The sequence below is a fragment of the Dasypus novemcinctus genome, chromosome 23 (genome assembly GCF_030445035.2).
Source record: "Dasypus novemcinctus isolate mDasNov1 chromosome 23, mDasNov1.1.hap2, whole genome shotgun sequence".
NCBI classification, from domain to species: Eukaryota; Metazoa; Chordata; class Mammalia; order Cingulata; family Dasypodidae; genus Dasypus; species Dasypus novemcinctus.
Window position 1 is genome coordinate 71,921,900 of NC_080695.1, and position 21,757 is coordinate 71,943,656.

The window sequence follows — 21,757 nt, forward strand, 5'->3', positions numbered from 1 at the left end:
TCTAAACAGAGGAATAAAAGGACCAGATACAAAAAGAAAAGCTGCAGAGACAGAGAGGAGCCCAGACACCGAGAGAGGGCCCCAGGAGCCAGAAGCAGAGAGCAGCGAGGCCGGGAGAAGAGGGGAGACACGAGCAGGCCTGTCACGGTCCGACCGCCCACAGCTGCCGCTCGAGGAAGGAGGCTCTCCTGGTGGTGCCATGATTTGCACACTCACGGCCTTATCAGTGATACTGGGAATCTGTGTCATCGTTCCCCCATTGCATCATCCTGCCCTGTCAGCTCTCCGTGTGTGCGGTGCCATTCCTGGGCAGGCTGCACTTTCTTTCACGCTGGGCAGCTCTCCTTACAGGGCGCACTCCCCACGTGTGGGGCTCCCCTATGCAGGGGACACCACTGGAAAGGCTAACCCACTTCTGGAATACTGCTTCCAGTAGTTTTTAGCAAAGTAAGAAAACATTGTTGAAAAAACTTACAGAAGATCTAAATAATGGAACACCTCCCATGCTCCTGGCCCCGAAGACACAGCACAGTTAAGACAGGATCCCAAGGTGGCACATACTTCCTATCAGAATCCTAGCCGACTTCTTTGTAGAAACTGACAAGCTGATTCTAAAGTTCATATGGAATTACAAGGGACCCAAAATAACATAAACAACCTTGAGAAAGACGAACAAAGCAGGAGCACTTACTCCTCCCAATTTCAAACCTTACTACGAAGCAACAGTGACCAAGGCTGCGTGACCCTGGCAGAAGATCAGGTACAGACCAGTGGGAGAACTGAGGGTTGAAAAATAAACCCAGAGATCTACGGTCAACTAACCTGTGACAAGGGTGACCCGATCATGCTATGCAAGAAGAGCAGTCTTTTCAACAACTGGGCAATCACGTGAAAAAGAATGAAGTTGGGTCCCTACCCCACACCATATACAAAAATTAGCTCAAAATGGGTGGAAGACACAAATGTTAAAACTAAAATGGTAAAACTCTTAGAAGAAAACAGAGAGGTAAATCGTCATGACCTTGAGCACGGCAAAGGACTCTTAGACATGACACCGTGAGCATGAGCAAGAAGAGAAAAAATAACTTTTATGCTTTAAAAAAAAACCATCAAGCAAGTAAAAAGACAGCTCACAGAATGGGAGAAAAGTTTTGCAGATTATAAGGATAAGGAATTTGTATCACAATATATAAAGAACTCTTAAAATAATAAAAAGACAACCCACTTTAAAAATGGGCAAAGGACGTGAACAGACATTTCTCCTACGAAGATAGACAAATGGCCAATAAGCAGACAAAATGACGCTAAAAATCATTAGTAAAGGAAATGCAAATCAAAACCACAAGATTCCACTTCACACTGCCAGAAGAGCCATAATCAAAAAACAGACCAGTGAGCATTGGCGAGGATGTGGAGAAACCGGAGCCCGCATACGCTGCTGAAGGGATGTAAAATGGTACAGGGGTTCGCAAAACAGTCTTGACAGTTTATCAGACAATTCAAACCAGCAAATCTACTCCTGACACTCCAAATACATCCACACAAAAATATGTACACGAATGCTCCTGCTGCCTGGTCCACGGTACCCAGGCGGGGGAAACAAGGTTAAGTGTCCACCAACAGATGAACGGACTAAAGGTGGCTCAGCCACCGAGGGAGCACCACTCAGCATAAATGGGAACGAGGTGCTACCTGACACATGCTGCAGCATGAACTTTGAAAACATTATGCTGAATCAAAGAAACCAACTAGAAAAAGACAAATTCCGTATGATTCCATTTATATAGAAGTCCACAATAGAGGGAAGCGGCTGTGGCTCAATCAGCTGGGCTCCTGTCTACCATATGGGAGGCTCGGGGTTCACGTCCCAGGGCCTCCTTGTGAAGGCAAAGCTGGCCCTGCACCACAGAGAGCTGACGGTCCGTGCGCGCAGAGAGCTGGCACCACAAGATGACACAACAAAAGGGAGACAAGCAGATATAGAAAAAATGTGCAGTGAATGGGCACAGAGAAGAGAAGCAAAAGAAAAGGAACGAGCTGCAAGAGGGGGAATAAATAAATAAAATAAATCTTAAAAAAAAAAGTCCACAATTGAAAAATTTAGGGAGAGAAGGGGTGCCCCTTCCGGTCCCAGCAGCCATGACGACAGTCCCGGCAGGTAGCACTGCTCAGCAGCATCTCCGTACAAACTGGCTCGCAATGGGACCATCCCGGGGCACCTCCTCCAGACACGGACCATCATGACAGCCAGGGCCACCCCAGCTCTCCCTGGGGAGTCACATGCGGTCACCAGTGGTGACTGGAGGAGTCAGGAGCACTCCCAGGCCACCCCATCCTGACCACCAGGCCTCTACGGCCCTCAGGGAAAGCCCGGCTTCCAGGAGATCTGTCCCTCGAGCTCACAGCTCCAGGAAGACACAGGCAGTGGGCAGCAGCGGCCACATGCTGAGGTCCCACACCCACCTGGAGGATGACCAGGAGCCCCAGGACGGCGGTCTTCACATCCTCCAAGGAGGCCGAGGATGCGGACACATCTCTTTCTTCCAGCTCGGGAGTTGGAGAGAGGGAGCGGGAGATCACCTTTGAAAAAGAAGGACTGGGTTTAAATCCCCACTCCTGGGTTTCTGCAGCAGCAACTGTCAGGTCTGTAACCCAACCCACCAAGGAAGACGTTCTCCTTTACTTCCCGAAACAAAGATGCTCCTCGTGCACCTGAGGGACTGTTCAGACATGGCAATCCTTTTCAAAATTAAACAAAATACTGCCAGCTACGTACAGAGGACAACGGACCCAAGCCCACCCCCGCTCGAGGCTCTAGTGCCCATGTCTGGGAGGCCAGGCCAGCTCCCACGGACAGGCTGGCACCGACTTCCTGGCCCTTGGGGCCAGGAGCCAGGCTGAGGGTCTGCCAACACTGCCTGCCCCGTGAGGAGGGAGGCCCTGCCTCTGCAGACAACGGGCTGCAGCCTGTGTCTCAGGATCAAGGACGTTTCTGCCCACAGGGCTGCATCCCCAGGACCCAGCGGCTCTCACTTTTTCGATGATATCAAGCAGACTGTTGAAGTGGTGGGTGTGGCAGCCTTCAGCCAGGTCCACCAGCAGCTGGGTGGCCAGCTTGCGGACCTGGTGATCTTTATCCTCGGGAATGTGAGCAAGCTGTGAGATGACCACCGAGTTAATCAGCTCCTCCTGTACCAGGGCACAAGTTGAAAACGTGGAGTGAGGGGTCTGGCCCAAATGAGGGAGCCCATTTTCAAAGCCATTTTAAAGTCCTGAAGGCTTCCATTTAAAAACAGCTGAGGTGTTACTCAGGAGTTCAGAAAACCTGCAGCAGGGCTGGGTTGGTGTCCACTGAGCCCCGAGTCAGAGCTCCACCCCTCAGTGCAGAAGAACGGGACTGCTCTAAGGGGCCTGGCACACACCCGGGCCCCCTAAGCCCACACGTCCCCAGGCGAGGCAAAGGTGCATTGCTGTTATTCAGCATCACAGTGGAAAGTGTCTTCAAGTAGACAGCTCTTGGTGTTTGTGTGTGTTGGGGAGATTCAGAGCACAATGAGGAAGACACAAGATAAAATAGACCGTAATTGGGAGAGGAGTGGTTCTTCAGACACTCAAAAGGCAGGAGTGGCCAAAGACCCCCAAGGGGCCTCATGGAAGAGGTGGCATTGACGGGCACTTGGAAGGAGAACAGGATTCTGACAGACAGAGATTGAGAGAGGGTGGTCCAGGGAAAGGGAAGGCGGAGAGGGTGGGAGAGGCAGGCAGGGCCCTGGAGCCCCAGGAAGGCAGGCACGGCTGTACGAGAGGCGGCCCCGGAGGTACCAAAAGGGAAGGTACGTCAGAGGCTGACAGCATCTCCCAGAAGGGAGACCCACTAGCAGATCTGAGAAGGCAACCAGCCAGCAAAGGAAGGACTGGAGGAGAAATGGGAAGCAGAGCGTCCCGGCCAAGCCTGGGACCACCCCCAGCGGCTGGCAACCAGGCTGGGGCCCGAGGGCAAATGTGAGCATGAAAATAAAAAGCCCTCCCAGAGCCTCAACAGACTTCAGCTCCTATACTTTGACTTATTGGACTTACTCCACTCAGCTAACATGGACTTGAAGAAGGTCAACCACCACAACATGGAGCCTAGAGTGTCTACAACTAGAAGCGGGAAGAGTGCATCCAGTACCCATGTGCAATCTAAGCCCTCACTTGACATAGGTGTGCAATGGACACAACCAATCCAATGTCCACAGAGAAAATGTGGAATGGGTGTGGGAATGGTAGCCATGGGGGCTGCTGGGTGTGGGGAACGGGAGGAAGAGATGAGATGTGGAGGCGTTTTCGGGACGTGGAGTTGTCCTGGATAGTGCTTCACGGACAATTACAGGACACTGTAGATCCCCCCAGGGCCCACTGGATGGAACGTGAGAGAGTCTGGGCTATGATGTGGACCATTGACTATGGGGTGCAGTGATGCTCAGAGATGAACTTACCAGGTGCAATGGATGTATCACGATGATGGGAGAGAGTGTTGCTGTGGGGGGAGTGGGGGGCGGGGGCGGTGGGGTTGAATGGGACCTCATATATTTTTTTTAATGTAATTAAAAATAATAATAATAAATAAATATTAAAAAAAAAAAAAAAAGAAAAGAAAAGAAAAAGCCCGCAGCCCACGAACGACTCCATTCTGAACACTGCGCCTGTTCTTCCAAGGCTCCTGCACTGAGGTGGCAGCCGGCCGGAGCTCCTCACAGGAGACTCCCTGCTCCCGCCCAGCACGGGGCCTGGCAAGGGCACCACAGGATCAATCCACTAATAAGTGAGCAAGAAGCCCAGGCCAGCCCTCTTCAGAGGGGCACAGGAGGGTGCGGCACACCCCAGGCTCTGCTGCAGCGTGGGCACAGCTGAGGCGGGGCCGCAGGGGCCTCCTTGGCCGAGTCCCACCCTGCACAGCTCAGAGCTGCCCTCAGCACACAGGGACCCCCGGATGCTGCAGCCCCGATGTACACACACCTCGTAGAACTGCCTGTTGATGAGCAGCACAAAGGACAGGACGTCCAGCACCTTGATCCGCACGGCACTGCGGGACTCGTTCCTGGGGGTGGGGGTGGGCCACTGTGAGGTGACCCGGCTGGGCCCACCGCAGGAGCCCAGGCAAGGGCCAGCCCCGCCCCGTGGACCCCCCCAGGCCCCGGCTCATCGCCATCCAGACCGAGAGCTGGGCCAAGGGGCCGCGGGCGCTCTGTCCTCAGAGACGCCATCTGCCCGGGTGGTCAGCCACCTGTAGGAGGCAGCCAACCCAATGTGTCCTGAGAGAACGTGGCCCTCCCGGAAAACAGGACGTCCTGTACCCAACCAGAACCGTTCCTTTCCAGAATCAAAAAGCAAAGCCCTGACTCGTGGCGCATCCAGGGGCCAGCCTCCCCACCTGAAGAACCTCTCCATCAGTGACTGCAAGTTCTGGATCCAGCCATCCTTCGCTGGGTGGATTGACTGAGCTCTGTAGGATATCAGGTTTAAGAGGGAAGACTCCTGCCAAGGAAGGGATGGCTGGGTATCAGCCGTTTCGCCCTCTAGAGGTCTATGAACATGCCCCGTGCCATCGAGCTAGGACCACTGGGCCTGCTAGGTAAGTGCAGCTGTCCCAAGGCCATTTGGGGAGCCGTGAACAAAAGGCTCTGCCAGCAGCAACAAGGCTCCAGCAAGAAACAGCCCTGGGAAAAAGACCGTCTGCCTGAGGAACAGGGACGCTGAGGAACAAATCCCCAGGGTTGGGCCAGCACCTTCCCCACACAGGGGCAGGAAGTTAGTGGTCAGGCCGGCGCCGTGCTCATCTGCAGACCCCCGTTCGCTCGGCTCGCCGGCACCTGGCAGCCTGCCCCATGGGAGGAAGCACCCCAGGAGGGTAGGAGCCCCCCCAGCCCTGGGGGAAATGCATGGAAAACTGTTTCAGCTGCACACAGCCAGGGCTCTCAGGACAGCCAGGGCTCCCCAGAGCCAAGCTGAGGCCTGCTGGCCTGCCCACACCACTCCTGCCCGAGAGCTGAAGACTCGCCACAAGGAGAGGCCTTACAGGTCTCTGGTCCGCACACCGCTCCACGAGCGCAAAGTATCTCTCCTGGGAGCCGTGGAACTCGTTCTGATCACAGAGCTCCTCCACTGTGGTGAGCAAGTCGTGGACGATGGTGCTGAGCTCTGGGCTCTCCAGGCTCTGCCACGCAAAGAAGGGCAGAGTCAAGGCAGCTCGCGTCCTGCAGGACCCCACGTCAGGACCCTCAACTCCAAAGGAGCAGCACGCATGCACACATACACGAACACCCACGCGTGTGCACTTCCATGTCCGTGCCAGTGTCCATGCCCCTACACCCCCGCACTGGCACATCCTTGCTCACGCCCACACACGACGGCCCTCAGCCCTCCCTGCGCCCACACTCCCCGACCTGCAGCTGCTGAAGCAGACGTTCGATGATGTTCAGCAGGATGTCCCACGTCACGGCCTGGAGCTCCTTCCGGTACTTCTTGATGAGTCTGGTGATGGACAGCACTATCTCGTAGGACACCACTTCGTTTGGGCAGGTCATGGCCTGGAACAGAAGGCCGGGCCACATGGGAGTCACCGCCTCACCCTGCAGGAGGGAAGCCCACCCTGGCCTCCCTCAGGGCTGGGGGCAAAGCGCCTGAGTGGGCGGCACTCCCGCCCAATTCACGGCCACCGACGTCCTCCTGCAGGAGCCCAGGTGGGTGCTGTCTACTCTGCCCTAGTCGGCTGGGACCCAAAAAGGGCCCCGAGACAGTCTCCAAAGAGCCTGCTTGGCCAAACCATCAACTCTGAAGTGCTGGGCTCAGAGTCAAGGACGCTGCCCTCCACCACCCCCAAGAGGGGACTAAGCAGGCAGAGCAGCAGACCAGGGGCTGTGGGTGCAGTGGGACCTCCCAGGCACGAATGCGCCACGGGGACTAAGGGAGAACGCGCACGGGCGCACTCTGGAACCCTGGAGCGCGGCTCTAGGGAGAGGGCAAGGTTATCGGCTCACGAGGCAAAACCACCAACGGCAGGAGGGTCACGACTCAAGGGGCACCTGTGAGCAGTGCTAACGCCAACCAGTGCAAGCCGATACTCATAACCTATCAAGTTCTCTGAGAAAACCTTATTCCCCAGGGGATAAGCAAGTGACGGGGAGTGCCACCTCAGCCCCGTCTACGGAGCCTGACTTCCGATCCCGCTGCAGCAGGGCAGCGCAGAGAGGGCGTTACCTCGTAAAATGACGGCAGCACGGAGGTCGGCGAGTTCTTGAGCGAATAGAGTCTGTGGGCTCCCCAGAGGGCCATGCCCACGAAGAACACGGCCCCTCTCAGCAGCGGCGCGTCCTCCATGTAGGCCCTGAAAGCGTCCCGCAGCAAGACAAACCGTGGGCAGGGCCATGGCCCAGGTCTGCCCGCAGGCACGCGAGGACACATCAGAGCCCAAGGGGGGCCTGGCTCCCAGCAGCTCCCCTCCACTGCTGCCCCCATAACGTCCCTGTGCTTATGGGTCAAGGTGAAACTGGGCAAGGGGACAGGGGCTGGGCAGGGGGACAAAGGCCAGCTGCAGCTAACTGAGCTACTCGACCAGTCGAGAGCTAATAGCTGTTGGCCTTGCTGTGTGCTGTGGGCTACAGCTAGATGCTCGGGGTGCTGCGTGAACAGGAGAGAAGGCCCCTGGCCTCAGGCTGCTTATGGTATAGTGGGAGATGGACACGAGTCGAGGCATCACCTAAGCAGGTGTAAACTCTCAGCTTAAGAATGAAGCTAAGGGGGAGAACCAACCTACCAGGGAGGCCCGGCACTTGGGGCCGTGCCAGTGCTCTAGGAGCACTGGGGTAAGCCAGGGAGGGTGGGGGAAGAGCTCCTCAGCAAAGGGAAACAGCGGGGCAGGAGGGGTGCAGGTGAGGGGACAGAGGGCCCTGCGGCCAAGGCAGATGGCCCAGGTTCCACAGTGCAGAGACTCGGGAGCACTGTGTTTGACACAAAGGATGTCGTGGTCAGCTGTGTGTTCCTAAAGGTTCCCTTAGCGTGGGTGAGGAATGAATTCAGGAGGGCAAGAGTGGGAGAGGCCAGCGGGGTGGCGAGCTGATGGGGAGCAGCAGGGGAACGGGGTGGGAGAGCTGGGGAAGCCGACGGAGCTGAGCCTTCCCCAGGGAAACCAGAGAGCTTGGAGTGGGCTGGCTGCGGGGGCTGGGACGAGAGAGACGGCAAGGCCAGCACCTCGGGTTTGGCCCACGTGGCAGGGCAAGCAATGAGGCAGCCACACTGGAAGAAGTCAAGGCTGGGGAGGGTGACGGTGAGCTCCGTTTCGGAGGTTCTTGTTTATCGACAAGTGAAGGCAAGAGCTGGAGATCACCTCCCTAAGACTCAGGCTCCATCGTCAGCAAAAGCCCCCACAGCCACCCAAAGGAACAGAAAACCCCCCAGTGGGCCCAGGCTAGGCAGGGGAGAGCCAGCACAAGCCCGCCTCCCCCAGAGGGCCTCAGGGCAGCTGGCCCAAGCACCTGGGCCCCACCCGCCCTCACCTGTCCTCCATGATGCGGCACATGTTGTAGATGGCGCTGTGGCCCAGGTGGGTTCCCAGGAGGTTGCGCATCAGCTGGGAGGCAGAGCGCAGCAGCATCAGGGCTGGGCAGACGTGCCCCAGGGTCCCACCGCCAGCCGCTCCACCTGCTCCCCATGACCCAGCCCCAACGTCTCCAGCGGCGCCTCTGCTCCCTGACACAGAGGCAGCAGAGCGCTCCAAACACAACCAAAACCCTGACCTCAGCTCAGCCGCCGGGGAAAATGCCCCCAGCTCCCCTCAAATGGGCCATTGTCTGGCTGTTCCGAGAATCAGATGGCCATTCACTGAAGACAAGATGGCCCTTGTCCCGTCCATGGCCGGGCTCAGACCCTCATCCTGGGAAGAACTTTCCAGGACAGCAGTCTCAGAACCCCACCTTCCAGCAGGGCTCGCAGAGCTCCTTGACATTGACCGTGCGGCACAGGGTGACAATGAACAGGGGGAGGCTCTCGGCGGGCAGGCAATTGTAGCAGACCACAGCATCTAACACCTGCAGGGACACCTGGTGGGGACGGGAGCAGGGTCACACCAGCCTTGCTGACTCTCACCACTGGGGCCACAGTTCCCTTCCAGCTCTGAGGGTCAATGACAGCCACCTCTCCCCCACCGCCAAAACAGCCACCTACGGAGCCAGCCCTGGCCCTGCCACTGCCCCTTGAACTTAAGCCTGTGGCAGAGACGGTCCCACCGCCCTTCCTTCTAGGGGCAGCTCCTGGACTCAGGACAGGCAAGCAGCACGGCCGCAGCCAACAGGCTCCAGCCTCAGGCCCCGGTCCCCTGCGCCGCCCCCCCCGCCTCCCAGAGTGAGGGTGGAAGGAGCCATCCCCTGCGAGGCGGTCCTGACCTCGATGTCCACGGAGGATGCCGTCCGGATGCACAGCAGGCAGATCATGCTGGGGAGGAAGCAGCGCCTGAGAGCAGGCCACGCAGCCCACAGGGCCGAGCGCGCACTCCGCTCGCAGTCCTCCACACACCGTCAGTGAACCCAAGAGCTCACCCTTCCTTAGGATCAATTCCCCCAGCAAATACTGGGGGCCTGTCCTGAACACCCTGTTCTTGGGGCTGAGTGTTTAGCATGAACAAGAAAAAAGTCCCCACCCTCATGGATTTCATAGAATTTCTCCAAAAGTTATGACGAGAAAAATAGGCAACTTAAGATTGTTAGAAGAGAAAAACTGAGTCAAGCCTCAACGCGTCAGGTTGCGGCAGGGGGCTAGACGCACGTCGACTTTCCCATCACGGTTTACAGCTGCCTGAACCTAAGAACTAAGACAGCGGGACCGTCGTCAGCACAAAGCTAGGTAAGCTCTGATCTTACTGAACCATCGAGGCGATGTACTCGTCGAGATAACAGCTGTTGAACTTGATCAAGTTCAGGAGCACCAGCAGGAATTCCGAGGACAGGCCGACGTCCATCCACTGCAGGACAAACTCGGCTGGGAGAGTGGAAACAGAGCAGTTTGCATGGGAGCAGGATCCGACTCACCCCACACCAAGAAACCACATCCAAATCCCCCTAACTGCCAGGAACCAGGCTCATCGGGCCCCCGTGCTGACCAGCAGGCCATGCCACGAACACTCAGAAGTCACCCAGGCAGCGCCGAGGGGTCTGCATGCATGCCCTTCCCCCTGGCCCCCTGGCCCCGGACTTCAGGCACGAAGTTGGCTGGCTGGGGCAGACTCCCGGCCCAGCCCAGAGACTCTCTTGAAGGTAAAGCAAGTGCGCACGCAGCTGCCAGGCAAATCTTAGAAAACCCGAGAACAGCACCCCCTCTGGACCTGCCTGGGAGGCATGCCAAACCCGAGACCTAATTCTGGGCAAAGGGTCAGCGACTCCCAAGTCAGAGGTACTTCTTTGTCCTCACCCTCCTCCCACAAGCCATGCTACAACCTCTTAAAAACTAGGGAACCTGACCCCCGGGATGGTGGAGGAAAGGGGAGCCAAGGGACGGGCTAGGAGGTCAGCACAGTGACAACTTGCGCCTGGGGCAATGAGGGGCAAGGAGGAAGACACAGCTGAGGGAGCCCTGCCCCCAAGAAAATGCAGGCCCTCTGGGAAGGGGCTGGCCTGGGAGGCCAGGGCAGCACCCGTTCCAGCGAGGGGCCTTGGCCGCTTCCTGCCTGCTCAACGTGCACATGGGGCCCCTCGCCCAGGGATTCAGGGCCGATAATCCTGGAGGGAAGCCGGCATTCTTAACAAGCTCCCAAGAAAGCCTGGGCCGACGCCAGCGGGCAGGTCCTCCTGTGAACTGGGCCCTGCCCCGGCCTCCTTCCCACGCTGTCATCCCAGATTAAATTCCATCGCCAAGGCCAGCGAAACCTCACACCCTGCGCGGCACCCACCCAGCTCTTCTTCCAAGTAGGTTATGTGCTTCCCGTTGTCTGTGAGGGCCTTGAACACCTCCAGCCGCTCGTGGAGGTCTGCATTCAAGGGGTAGTCCTTGATGACCTTGAAGAAGAGGGCTCTGAGGACCCCCAAGCGTTCCCCCTAAAGACAAAAGCCTGGGGTCAGCAGTCGGCCAGATCTCACAGCTGCTCGTGCTTCCCAAGCAGCTGCTAAAAGGTCCAAGAACTATACTGGGAGCCAAGACCCCAACGCTAGGACCCTCCTTCTCCCCCAGAGGAGCCAGGGACACCAGAAGGCCAAGGGCAAGGGCCAGGTACACTAGCCATCCAACGTGTGTGGCACCTCCGAGGCTCGGCTTCTGTGTGAACGAGACGAGAGCGGCTGATTGGGTTGGGAGCCTCTAGGCAGGTCTGGTGAGCGGTGTCGGCGGGCCAGGGCAACAGAGGCCAGCGTGGCAAGAGTGCAGTGAGTTAAGGTGGAGTGTGGGGTAATGGCCCCGAGGCTACCAGGAGCCGGGTGATGACAGGAAGTGCCCCCAGCCCCATATGAATTACTCCCCCTGAGCCTCAAAACCTCCCAGAGGAGGATGGTCACCACCCCTCATCTACGAGAGGGGAGCGGAGGCTCAAGGCCTCCAGGGACAGGCCCAGGGTCACACTGATGTGAGGCACTCTCGGGACACCCACTGGAGCCTAGTTCCAGATCCTGTGAACCATTAGGCTGCTCCGTGCACTGCCCCCACCACCCTGAAGGCAAATCCAAGCGTGGCACGGCAGGAGCCGTGCATCACACGCACAGCCCACCTCAGTCCTCACCTCTGGCACAGGCCGCCCCCTTACCTGGCCCTGCACGATGGCCTTGAGGAGAGCCAGCACTGCGTGCCGGGCCTCTGGCGGCCTCTCTGGCTGCAGCAGGTCTGCCACTGCCTTCCAGAGGGCTTCCACCGCATGCTGCCACCGGCAAAGAGGAACAGTAATTAGGGTACAGGCTGTGTCCCAGGCCCCTGGCCCCCAGCCTGAGGGGCAGCACACTGAGCAAAGGACAGAACAACGGGCTCTTCTGCCTTAGAATCTGAGCCTCTAGCGCCTATGTCTCGTGTTCCTCAACAGCCCACGAGCCAAGCACAGGCTGGGGGGAGGGAGAGCAGACAGGCCGGCAGGGGCATCTTGGCTTCTCCCAGGACCAGGAGAGCCCACTAGAGCCTGCATGGACTCAGGTGGGAGCAGTTGCCAGAAAAGTCTCAGGCCCAAAGGCACCACGGTGGTTCCTGGCCTGCAGCCTGACCCAGAAATCCCATTCTGTGGCTTGGCTCTGCTCACTCCCGCCAGCCCCAGGTGCCATGCGCCTGCCCCGCCTCTGCTGCCTGGCTCTCCCCGCTGAGGAAGATCTCCACATGTGAGTCTACTCCATGGCTCCCCCTAACCAACTGCCACCCACGCCGTGGGGAAGCCAGTCCTGCTTCCTACAGCTGCCCTCAACCAGCTGCATTCACACACATCTGCACTGGCTCTCCTGCCACCTTACCTTCTCCACGCTAACTTCCTTCACCCACAACTGCAGACCACTCTTTCCTGGACCCGCATCTCTTAGGATGGGGCCTAAAATGGCCATTCCTCTTAGAGGTGTCTGACCAGCTTGGGACACACTGGAACCCTCAACTCCCTCACCCCATCTACAGTCCTGCCGACGTAAAAAGAGCCTACAGTGGCTTCTTTCCTTCTTTTATTTCTTCTTCTTCTCCTCCCTTTCCCCTGCCCTGCTGTTCTTATTGTCTGTGTCCATTCACTTTGTGATCTTCTGTACTTATTTGTCTTTTTTGGTCTCCTCTTCTCATATTTCTCCTCTAGGATTTACTGGGATTCGATCCTGGGGACCTCTGATGTAGAGAGATTCCGTCAATTGTGCCATCGCAGTTCCTGGTTTCTGCTGTGATTCACCATGACTCTCCCCTTTGTCTCTCTTTTTTTGTTGTATCATCATCTTCGTGCGGGACTCACTAGCGCAGGCACTGGCTTGCCACGCAGGCACTTGCGCGGGCACTCGGCTTGCTGCACTGGAACTGGCTCGCTATGCAGGCATGCTTTCTCTTCTTTTTCACCAGGAGGCCCCAGAGATCGAACCCGGGTCCTCCCATATGGTAGGCAGAAGCCCTATCACTTCAGCCACACCCACTTCCCCTACAGTGGCTTCTGGCAGCCACAACACACCGACACTGCATCCTCAGACAACCGCAGCCTCAGGTCCACTTGTCTTCTCTCCATCACGGGTGCTTGGCCACAGCTCCCCTCTCTGAACTTGCACAGGCAACTTTCTGGACACGACCACCTAGTTTTACATTTATCCTTTTTTGGCAAAACAACTTGTATGTCTCAGATAAACCACCAAAAACAATAGTTAATGGTCACACTCCCCCTAAGCTTCGTGCCATCTGAACCCGCTAGGCATGACACCCACCTCTTCCTGAGCCACTCACAAAACCACTGGCCAGGGCTTGGACAGAGCCTTGAGGGGCTCAACCAGCAACTACTACACCCCCAGGATGACAGTTCCCCAACTCTGTCCACAGGACATCAGAAGAGAGTCTGGAATATGTGGCCAAGATAAATACATGGAAGCTCAGTGCTTGAGCACCGGTTCCCACATACCAGATCCAGGATTCAATCCTCAGCCCCGGTACCTCAAACATAAATACATAAATAAAATAAATAGACACACACATGAGGTAATTCAATACTACCGACCAATTACCTCTCACAAAAGGCAAAGAGGCAGTATGCCCTGTACTGTTCTCTGTGAAACAACACTTGCTCCTGACCCTCCTTTATTTCCTTCCCCCAATTTAAAACGCCAGAGGACAAATAACCATGCTTTCTTTGTAAATTACTGCAAATGCTTTCTGGAATCTGCTAGAAAAGCCTGCATCCCTTGGCTCTCTGCCCCCCAAGTGAGTGCTCCCTCGGGGTTGTGCTCATATGTTTCCAGAAGCTTCCCCAATACTAAGATGAAAGTTATGTTTTCCTGAAAAGGTACAAATCTCATTAACTCAGTTAACTGTCAGCAGTGTTCCTGGAATGAGCAAACTCAGGCTTTCAAACAGCCTGCACACATTCGCTCCAGGAGCCCAACTGGGCCAAACTCACCTCTTCAAATTTCTTAGTTTTTGCTACCTCGCAGATCTGCCCTATCACCCGGATGCGATTGTTCAGGCCACACTCGACACTCAGCTCCTAGAGGAAGGTGAAAAGACAAAAAAGGGGCCAGTGTTCAGACAAGGGGTCTCCTTAACTACTAAGTACAAAACACCCTGAGCTCTGTACAGCGTTTTCCAAGACGAGAGACTCGTAACGGGACTCGCCAATGTGCTTACTACTTCCACTGCTCCCTTTTGCAGAATGAGCATGGGCAACTTTTTCTTCCTGTGACTGAATTTTTTTCTTTTAATTGAGGTAAAACTTGCATAATTTTTCTTCCCGTGACTGAATTTTTTTCTTTTAATTGAGATAAAACTTGCATAATAGCAAATGTACCGTTTTAACTGTTTTAAATCTATGACTCAGTGGTTTTTACCACATGTGCAAGGTTGTATAACCATCATCACTATCTCATTCCAGAATATTTTCATCATCCCAAGAAGAATCCATCCCCATTAGCAGTTACTCCCCATTTCCCCTCCCCCAGCCCCTGGCAGCCACTAGGCTACTTTCTGTCTCTATGGATTTGCCTATGTGGACGTTTCGTATAAATGGAATCACGTAATACGTGATCTTTTGTGCTTGGCTTTTCACTGAGCATCATGTTTTCGAAGTTCATCCTCATTGCAGCATAAAGCAGACCGTGATTCATTTTTATGACTGAGTACCATCCCATGGTAGGAATGGACATTTCGTTTACGTTCCGTCCATTGATGGACATCTGGGTTGTTTCCAAATAGGAAACTTTAGAAGTGTGGTCGATTTATGGGCAAAGCATGGTACCAGGCCTGCAACAGGAGGACTCAAACACAAAGAACCTACTTAATGCCTTGCCATCATCCCTAACCTGTGGAGACAGGGTTCAGGCCACACAGGTAAAAAGGGCCTTCTTAAGTCAGTGTCTGGATACTCTTCAAGGTTCTGGCCCAAGCCTTCCTCAAGTCTCCAAACGAAGGGCACGTGAGCCTCCACGGTAAGCGGTCAGCAGTAACCCACCTCCCACAGTACCTGGTGACAGACCAAACCGAGCCCTCCTGACGCCTCCCCCTAGGCTGGCCGAGGAGACGCAGGCAGCTCACTCACTCTCAGGATGTCAGCCGTGATGACAAACTCCGTCTGTCTGCCCTCTGCAGACCTGGGGTTGGGCCTGGGAGTCCCCAGTCCCAGCAGAGTCTTGAACTTCTCTTTCAAGCCTGAGTCTTTGCTTGTCGGCTTGGCCATGGTGGGCAGGGGGACACCAGAGGACTCCTCTGTGCAGAGGAAGTGGGAATAGAGACCTGAGGAAGAGCTCCGCCCACCGGGCTATCCTCCTGTCCCAAGACTCCCAGGTGGGCATAACCCATCCTCCGACGGCCCCTGGGGGACTCAGCCAGGCCAGGCTGCCCAGGCCAGAAATGAACCTGGGAACCGTTAACTCCCGGCTCTGCCCGAGCCCGGTGCTGCTTGCAGACGGCCGCCCCGCACCTGACAAGCTGCGGGGGGAGGGGGCGGCAGCCGCTGCGGGTCCAGGGCGCCCTGACGTTTGTCACCTCTCTTCTCCCGATTCGGAGGAGGAGGTGACAGAGGACGCCTGCGGCAGGGGACCCCTCGCACCCGCGCTGACTTAAACCCAAGGAGGGCCTGGAGCTCCGGGCGCCCGCAACCCTGCGGATCCGACTCACCGCACCCTCCCCGCCCCCTCCGCCAGCCACTCACCCGCGCCGCGCCCGTCTCCGTCGGGCCGCGGGCCCCGAGAACCGCCCACACCGCCGGCCCGAGCCCCGGCCGGAAGCGCGGCCTGCACTTCCGGTAGCGCTCCGAGGGCCGGGCAGCCGCGAGGCTTGCCGGGAGGCGTAGTTCTGGGCCGTCCCGGGGCAGACTGGCTGGGCGGGTTGCTGGGTCACGTGGCGCGGCCGCGAGGGCCGCCGGGAGCCGCGTTTCGCGGGAGTCGGGCACGGTCGCAGCGGGCGTGAGGATGCTGACCCGCAGCCGCAGCCGCGGGCGGGGGGTCGGGCTGCGGGCGTGTGCGCCGGCGGCGGCTGCAGGTAGCGCCGCGCCCGGGCCGGGGCATGGGTGGACAGGCGGGGAAGGGGTCCTGCGGGAGAGGAGACCGGGCTGGGCAGCCCGGCGGCTCCCCGGGCCCCGCCGCCCGCGCTCTGTACCCGGGACTCAGGGGCAGGGGTCGGGCAGGGCCTGGGTTCCGGGTGCTCCCACCGCCCCCACTCTTGTCCTGAGCAAGAAAGTTCTCCACGTGCCACCAGCCTCCCCGCGGAGACTCCTCCCGGGCCAGCATCTCTGTTCCCATGGCTTCCTCTCTGTCAGAGAGGTGAAGCGCAGAGCACACCCCCTGGGCAGACATCCCCTCTCCCTGTCACAGGGTGCCTCTAAGAGAAAACAGCAAAGGGGATGCACCACCGTTGGCCGGTCACTTGCTTGTAATCCTGTAGTGACCGAGAGCGTCCTGTGCCCGCTAGGAGACCTGCCGCTGCCTGGGACCCGGCCCCGCCCTTAGTAAGCCAGGAGAGCCACAGAATTGTTTACAGGGGGAGTCCTTAGGTCCCAAGAATCCCAGGGGCAGTCCAGATAAGGATACCCACGGGGAGAGAGGCATGGCAGGAGGAGCTGGGGCAGGTGATGGTGCCAGGCACGTGTGGTAGGAGCTCTGATGGCAGGATAGCACTTGGAGGTCTTTATTGGTACAAACAGAAGCCAATGAGGAATTTTAAACAAAGTGACACGGCCCAGTTTGGGTGTTAGGAAGTTCTTTCTGAGTCAGCATAGAGAATAGATCAGGGGACACCAGGGCAGAGGCTGCTGCTAGAGCCCTCGTGCTAATTCACGTGGATGATGGGCGGGCAGTGCCATGAGGAAGGCTGCAGAGATCCGGGCCTCCCCTCAGGTGGTAGATCTCGAGCAAGAGAGAGAAGGGCGAGGCAGCAGCTAGAATGACACCCATGCCCTTCCCTCAGCTGTGGCTCCAGCTGAAGGGACCGAGTGGCACTTTTTGCAGAAGGCAGGGAAAGCCACAGACCCGTGAAGCAGCAGCGGACGACACAGAGACTGCATGTGGCCTACGAGGCTGCGGACAGGGAGGACGGCGAGGGGGCTCAGCCCCTCACGGTGGCGGGCTGGGAGCCCCGAGACTGGCGGCAGCAGCTGGCGAACATCCGCACGATGAGGAGTGAGAAAGATGCACCTGTGGACCAGCTGGGAGCCGAGCACTGCTACGACCCCAGTGCACCTCCAAAGGTAGGTGGGGACCCATCTGCCTGGGTGACCCCCTCAACGAGGTGCCTGCTCTCTGCAGACCAAACCTGGGGCCCCAGCACTCTGCACAGCACACCTGTCTCCTTGTGGCCGTGCTTACTACCAGGTAGTACTGCGTCGGGCCATGCACTGCTGTTTGCTGAGGGAGGGAGGGTTCCTCGTGCTTCCCCAGTCAGGATTCTGGGGCCTCAGGCCAGCCCGAGTTCCAATCCCAACTCTCCTCCTGCTTAGCAGGGCGATTTGGGTAAGTGCCTCCCGGGGCCTGTTTGCATCTCTGTACAGTGGGCATCGTTGTCTTTCACAAAGCGGTAAGGATAAGAGCTGGAGCCAGGAGTAGTTGAGTGCTGTGAGGTTGGTGGATCTTCATCGGTCATGGATCTTGGATCTGCTACAATGTAGGTGGGACTCCAAATCATTGTGACACTTTGGCAGTCACCTAAGGACACGCGAGACTGGTGAAAAATTTGAATTGCCCAGCATGCATGTTTCCAGGTGGGGCACCGCTCATCTTGCAAATAAGCATCTTTTTTGGGGTCTTCCTGGTGCTGCAACTCTCACAGTCTCGTGCTTTTCAGTGGTGACTTTGCTGCTTAAAGTGGTCCCTGAGCAGAGTGCCAAAGTGGCATGTAGTGTCCCGAAGGACAAGCAGGCTGTGGGCTGCCTCCTGGACAACACGCCAGTGTCAGCTCAGCTTCCTTCAGGCACATGGCCGCACGGCTGTGATAACGTGAAACAGGGTGCCGTTAAACGAGCACACAAAGCAAGATTACGTGTCGATGAAAACGTGACCAGAGGCTCACAGAAGCTCACCCCGTGTTTTCGGAGGAGCAGTGGTTCAGGCTTTGCTAATTCAGCATTCACAGCAACTTTACAGACCGTCTCTCCTACCAATAACCAGCACCAACTGCTGCTGTCGGCCTGTGTCGCAGAGGGCAAAACTGGCCCAAGCCAGACAGCACAGCCCACTGGCCCCGGGGGGTGGGAGGCAGCACCCCATACCTTGCCCAGGGTAAGGGGTAGAGGCGGGCAAAGGGCTTGACCAAGGGCCCTGGGCTCGCCCCCCCCGGTGACGGTCACTCTGCACGCAGGTGCGGAGGTACCAGGTGCTGCTCTCACTGATGCTCTCCAGCCAGACCAAAGACCAGGTGACAGCGGGCGCCATGCAGCGGCTGCGGGCCCGGGGCCTGTCGGTGGACAGCGTCCTGCAGATGGACGACAGCACGCTGGGTGCACTCATTTACCCCGTGGGCTTCTGGAGGGTGAGCGCTGCCCCCAAGGCCAGGATGATGCTGGTCCAGGGGGGACCTCAGGAGCCCGGGGGGCAGCCAGGCCAGGGCTGGGGCCGTAGGGCTCAGGCAGCTGTGGCCTCGGGGGCCCGGGCGCATGCTCTCACTGGAGCCCCCAACCCCACCCACCGATCAGCACGTGGGGAGCCCGGCCAGGAGCCCAGGCCTCAGAGCGGCCTGGCCCTTCCTGTTTGCCTCCCGCCCCTTCCTTCCCCTCCTCGCCACCCAGCTGGCTGCTCCCGGCTCCCGCCAGTGCCTGCCCTGCCCTTTCTGGTCGAGGCCCACCCCACGCCCTTCGCTTTGTTTATCTGCAGCCTCCCTGGGTTTATCAATAGGTATTTATCGAGACCCCTGCTGGGACACAGGCTTGGAACCCCCAGGTGCCCCACCAGCTAGCAGGGGTGCCCCGGGCTCCAGCCTTCCTTCCCAGAGGCCCGGGTGCTACAAGCCCAGCCCTGGGGGTGGCCTTCTTAGCTGCCCTGGTCTAAGCCTGGACCCCCACGTCACATTGGCCAGGGCGGGTGCAGGCCGGCCTGGGTCCCTGGCTGTAGACACATGCGCCCAGGTGCCATAGACCAGGCCAGGCTCCCTGCCCTCGGGCTGACAACCCCTCCCGGTCTTCCAGAGCAAGGTGAAGTACATCAAGCAGACCAGTGCTATCCTGCAGCAGCGCTACGGCGGGGACATCCCGGCCTCCGTGGCAGAGCTGGTGGCGCTGCCGGGCGTCGGGCCCAAGATGGCCCACCTGGCCATGGCCGTGGCCTGGGGCACCGTGTCGGGCATCGGTGAGTGGCCTGCAGCCTGGGAGGGAGGGGCTGGCTGCTCTCGGTCCCCGTGTCCCCATGACCACGGCCCCAACTTCAGGTTCCTCACCCGTGACCCAGCTCAGGGGGGAAGGGTGCTCCCGTACCGAGCGAGTCCCCCGCTCCAGCCAGAGAAGCACACGCACAGCAGGCACTCCTGGTGGCCAAGCACCTGCGGGCACGGGGCCCTGCGAGGGGCCCTGGAGGTGCCCGGGCTGTGGGCACAGGGGCAGCAAGAGGGCGGAGCTGACAGCTCACCTCACAGGGGCCTGTTTGAGCACTGGTGGGGGCCGTGTGGGCACCGCTGAGCCTGGCAGGCCTGGGCCTCTGGGGAAACCCCTTGAGGGGCTGCTGTTCCCGGCAGGAGGGATCGGGCTGCACAGCCGCGAGGCTGGTGTAACCATGAGCCTGAGGGTCTGGGCTGGGACTGGGGCAGATGCGGGGGCACTGGGAGGGCAGGCGGCACGGAGGAGGGGAGGTTGGGGAGGTCCTGGCCAGGCCTTCCCAGAACCTTTTGCCAGTGCTCAGGGTACAGGGGGATTGCTTTCTCCCAGAACTTCACACAGTGGGGCCGGGACACCCACCAGGCTCAAAAAGTAGAGCTCCCTCCTCGGTGTTTCTCTGGGCCCCCGGCAGGGGCCTGGGATGGGCAGGGAGCCAGCAGTGGGGGCCACCCCACGAGGCTGGAGAGGAGCGCCCTGCAGGCCGGCAGCAGCACCTCCTTCCTCTGGGCCAGCACCACGCCCGCTCTCAGGGCCCTTGAGCTGATCTGCAGGCCGGGTAGGCCTGGGGTAAGGGGCCCTGCCCGTGGCTGGAGACGGCGCCTTGGGAGCTGTGGACGCGAGGGCGGGCAGCGTGGGCACAGCCACCCCGCCCCCAGGGGGTCCCAGCGAGCAGCCCTCCGTCAGCACTGCCCCTTCCCGGACGGCGACTGTGGGACTGGCTGTTGGAGCGGTCACTCTTGCTGGCCGCCCCGATGCGGGGACTGCCTGGGATGTGACCTGAGCAGGGCGAGGGGCAGCCCGTGGCCTCCGGCCTCTGCTCTGCCCGGCCCCCGGGGTGGAGGGACCGAGCCTTTTTCCAGGCAGTGGTGTGGGGTCATGTGCTCTTTGGCAGCCACCAGGGGCCACGGCAGGGCCGGGGTTTCGGCCGGCCGGGGCAGCGGGAGCAGAGCATGGCCAGGTCCCTGCTCTGTCCCCGACAGCTGTGGTGGCAGGTGCAGGCTGCACGGGTGGTGACCTCGCCCCTACACACCAGGAGGGGCCTCGCGCTGGTGCTGCATGGCCGGCTCCTTGGCCAGCCTCACCTTGGGGTCCGGAACAGGGCAGAGAGCTGGGGCTAGGCTGTCGCGCGGGGAGGCAGCAGGCTCGAGTGTGCTTGGGGTTGGAACCTTGCCTGCCCCTGCCTCGAGGTGGGAGAGCCTGTTCCCGGTCTGACCGCTGTGGGTGCCTCATAAGAGGCCAGCGGGTGCGGCCCTCAGACGTGCACCCTATCCAGCCCGCTGTGGCTGCTGGCGGAGGGGAGCCCAGAGCGAGGGCCCCGGGCCCGGGGGTCACGGCCAGGGCTGAGTAGACCAGAGGGAGGAAGGTGGGGGTGGGCTCCAGCGCCACCCACTGCGGCGGGCCCGGGTTGGGGAGCACCACTCGGTCGGCCAGTGGGAGGGCCTTCCAGCACCGCGTGCCCGTCCCCATCCTGCCCTGTCCCCACAGCAGACCACCCACCCTGCTCCCTGGTGATCAGTGGGGCCCCTCAAGAGCCAGGACCTGAGGGCTGCGAGAAAGAGCCTGGGCGGGGGCTCTGCAGAGAGCGTCTGGGCAGTGGGCCGGGGGCGGGCGGAGGGGCTGGGAGGGGGCTGGCCCTGCGCTCACCGGGCACCCCGTCTCTGGGCAGCGGTGGACACCCACGTGCACAGGATCGCCAACCGGCTCCGGTGGACCAAGAGGGAGACCAAGGCCCCGGAGGAGACGCGCTCCGCCCTGGAGGAGTGGCTGCCCAGGTGCTGGGGGGGCCGGGCCCCCCTCCCTCCCTCCCTGCCTCCCTCGGTACTGACCAGGCTCCCACCCCCACAGGGAGCTGTGGGGCCAGATCAACGGGCTGCTGGTGGGCTTCGGCCAGCAGACCTGCCTGCCCGTCCGCCCCCGTTGCCAGACCTGCCTCAACCGGGCCCTGTGCCCTGCGGCCCATGGCTCCTGAGGGCCGGGGGCCTCGGCCTGGCGCCAGGGACCAGCCTGGGGCATCCGGGCAGCCCCTCTGCTGGGAGGGCAGCAGCTCACGTAATAAAGGCTGGGGTGGCGCTCGCTGTCCGGCTG

At 59.3% G+C, this 21,757-nt stretch overlaps 2 protein-coding genes across 15 annotated transcripts in view; one reads left to right on the forward strand and one right to left on the reverse strand.

The window, feature by feature from the left end:
* The window catches only part of TSC2 (TSC complex subunit 2), a 37,354-nt gene extending 21,338 nt beyond the window's left edge, over nucleotides 1–16,016 (reverse strand). For 11 of the 14 annotated variants that reach the window (XR_011647243.1, XR_011647242.1, XR_011647241.1 and 8 more), the window contains exons 1-16: nucleotides 15,809–15,905; nucleotides 15,197–15,363; nucleotides 14,063–14,149; nucleotides 11,762–11,872; nucleotides 10,919–11,063; nucleotides 9,894–10,011; nucleotides 9,420–9,468; nucleotides 8,952–9,077; nucleotides 8,535–8,608; nucleotides 7,240–7,366; nucleotides 6,426–6,569; nucleotides 6,059–6,196; nucleotides 5,414–5,517; nucleotides 4,999–5,080; nucleotides 3,034–3,189; nucleotides 2,464–2,580 (exon numbers count right to left, since the gene is read on the reverse strand). Coding sequence is in view for 8 of the 14 variants with exons in the window: in XM_058286638.1 (XP_058142621.1) it covers nucleotides 2,464–2,580; nucleotides 3,034–3,189; nucleotides 4,999–5,080; nucleotides 5,414–5,517; nucleotides 6,059–6,196; nucleotides 6,426–6,569; nucleotides 7,240–7,366; nucleotides 8,535–8,608; nucleotides 8,952–9,077; nucleotides 9,420–9,468; nucleotides 9,894–10,011; nucleotides 10,919–11,063; nucleotides 11,762–11,872; nucleotides 14,063–14,149; nucleotides 15,197–15,334 (1,716 nt within the window). In the remaining 6 variants the exon portion in view is untranslated. Of the gene's footprint in view, nucleotides 1–2,463; nucleotides 2,581–3,033; nucleotides 3,190–4,998; nucleotides 5,081–5,413; nucleotides 5,518–6,058; nucleotides 6,197–6,425; nucleotides 6,570–7,239; nucleotides 7,367–8,534; nucleotides 8,609–8,951; nucleotides 9,078–9,419; nucleotides 9,469–9,893; nucleotides 10,012–10,918; nucleotides 11,064–11,761; nucleotides 11,873–14,062; nucleotides 14,150–15,196; nucleotides 15,364–15,808 lie in introns of all 14 variants that reach the window. The other 3 variants (XM_058286637.2, XM_058286634.1, XM_058286640.1) reach the window with 3 other exon arrangements.
* Nucleotides 16,017–16,020: 4 nt separating this feature from the next.
* On the forward strand, nucleotides 16,021–21,742 carry NTHL1 (nth like DNA glycosylase 1). The gene is made up of 6 exons (XM_058286644.2): nucleotides 16,021–16,137; nucleotides 17,103–17,341; nucleotides 18,448–18,618; nucleotides 19,271–19,430; nucleotides 21,339–21,444; nucleotides 21,518–21,742. Exons 1-6 carry the CDS (start codon nucleotides 16,068–16,070, stop codon nucleotides 21,639–21,641), a joined length of 870 nt encoding a protein of 289 aa, XP_058142627.1. The 5' UTR covers nucleotides 16,021–16,067; the 3' UTR covers nucleotides 21,642–21,742.
* The last annotated feature ends 15 nt before the right edge of the window (nucleotides 21,743–21,757 follow it).

Coding starts and splice junctions, on each gene's coding strand:
- NTHL1 (XM_058286644.2), top strand. CDS start 16,068: ATGCTGACCCGCAGCCGCAGCCGCGGGCGGGGGGTCGGGCTGCGGGCG. Junction 17,342..18,447: donor ACCCCAGTGCACCTCCAAAG/GTAGGTGGGGAC, acceptor CTCTGCACGCAG/GTGCGGAGGTACCAGGTGCT. Junction 18,619..19,270: donor ACCCCGTGGGCTTCTGGAGG/GTGAGCGCTGCC, acceptor CCGGTCTTCCAG/AGCAAGGTGAAGTACATCAA.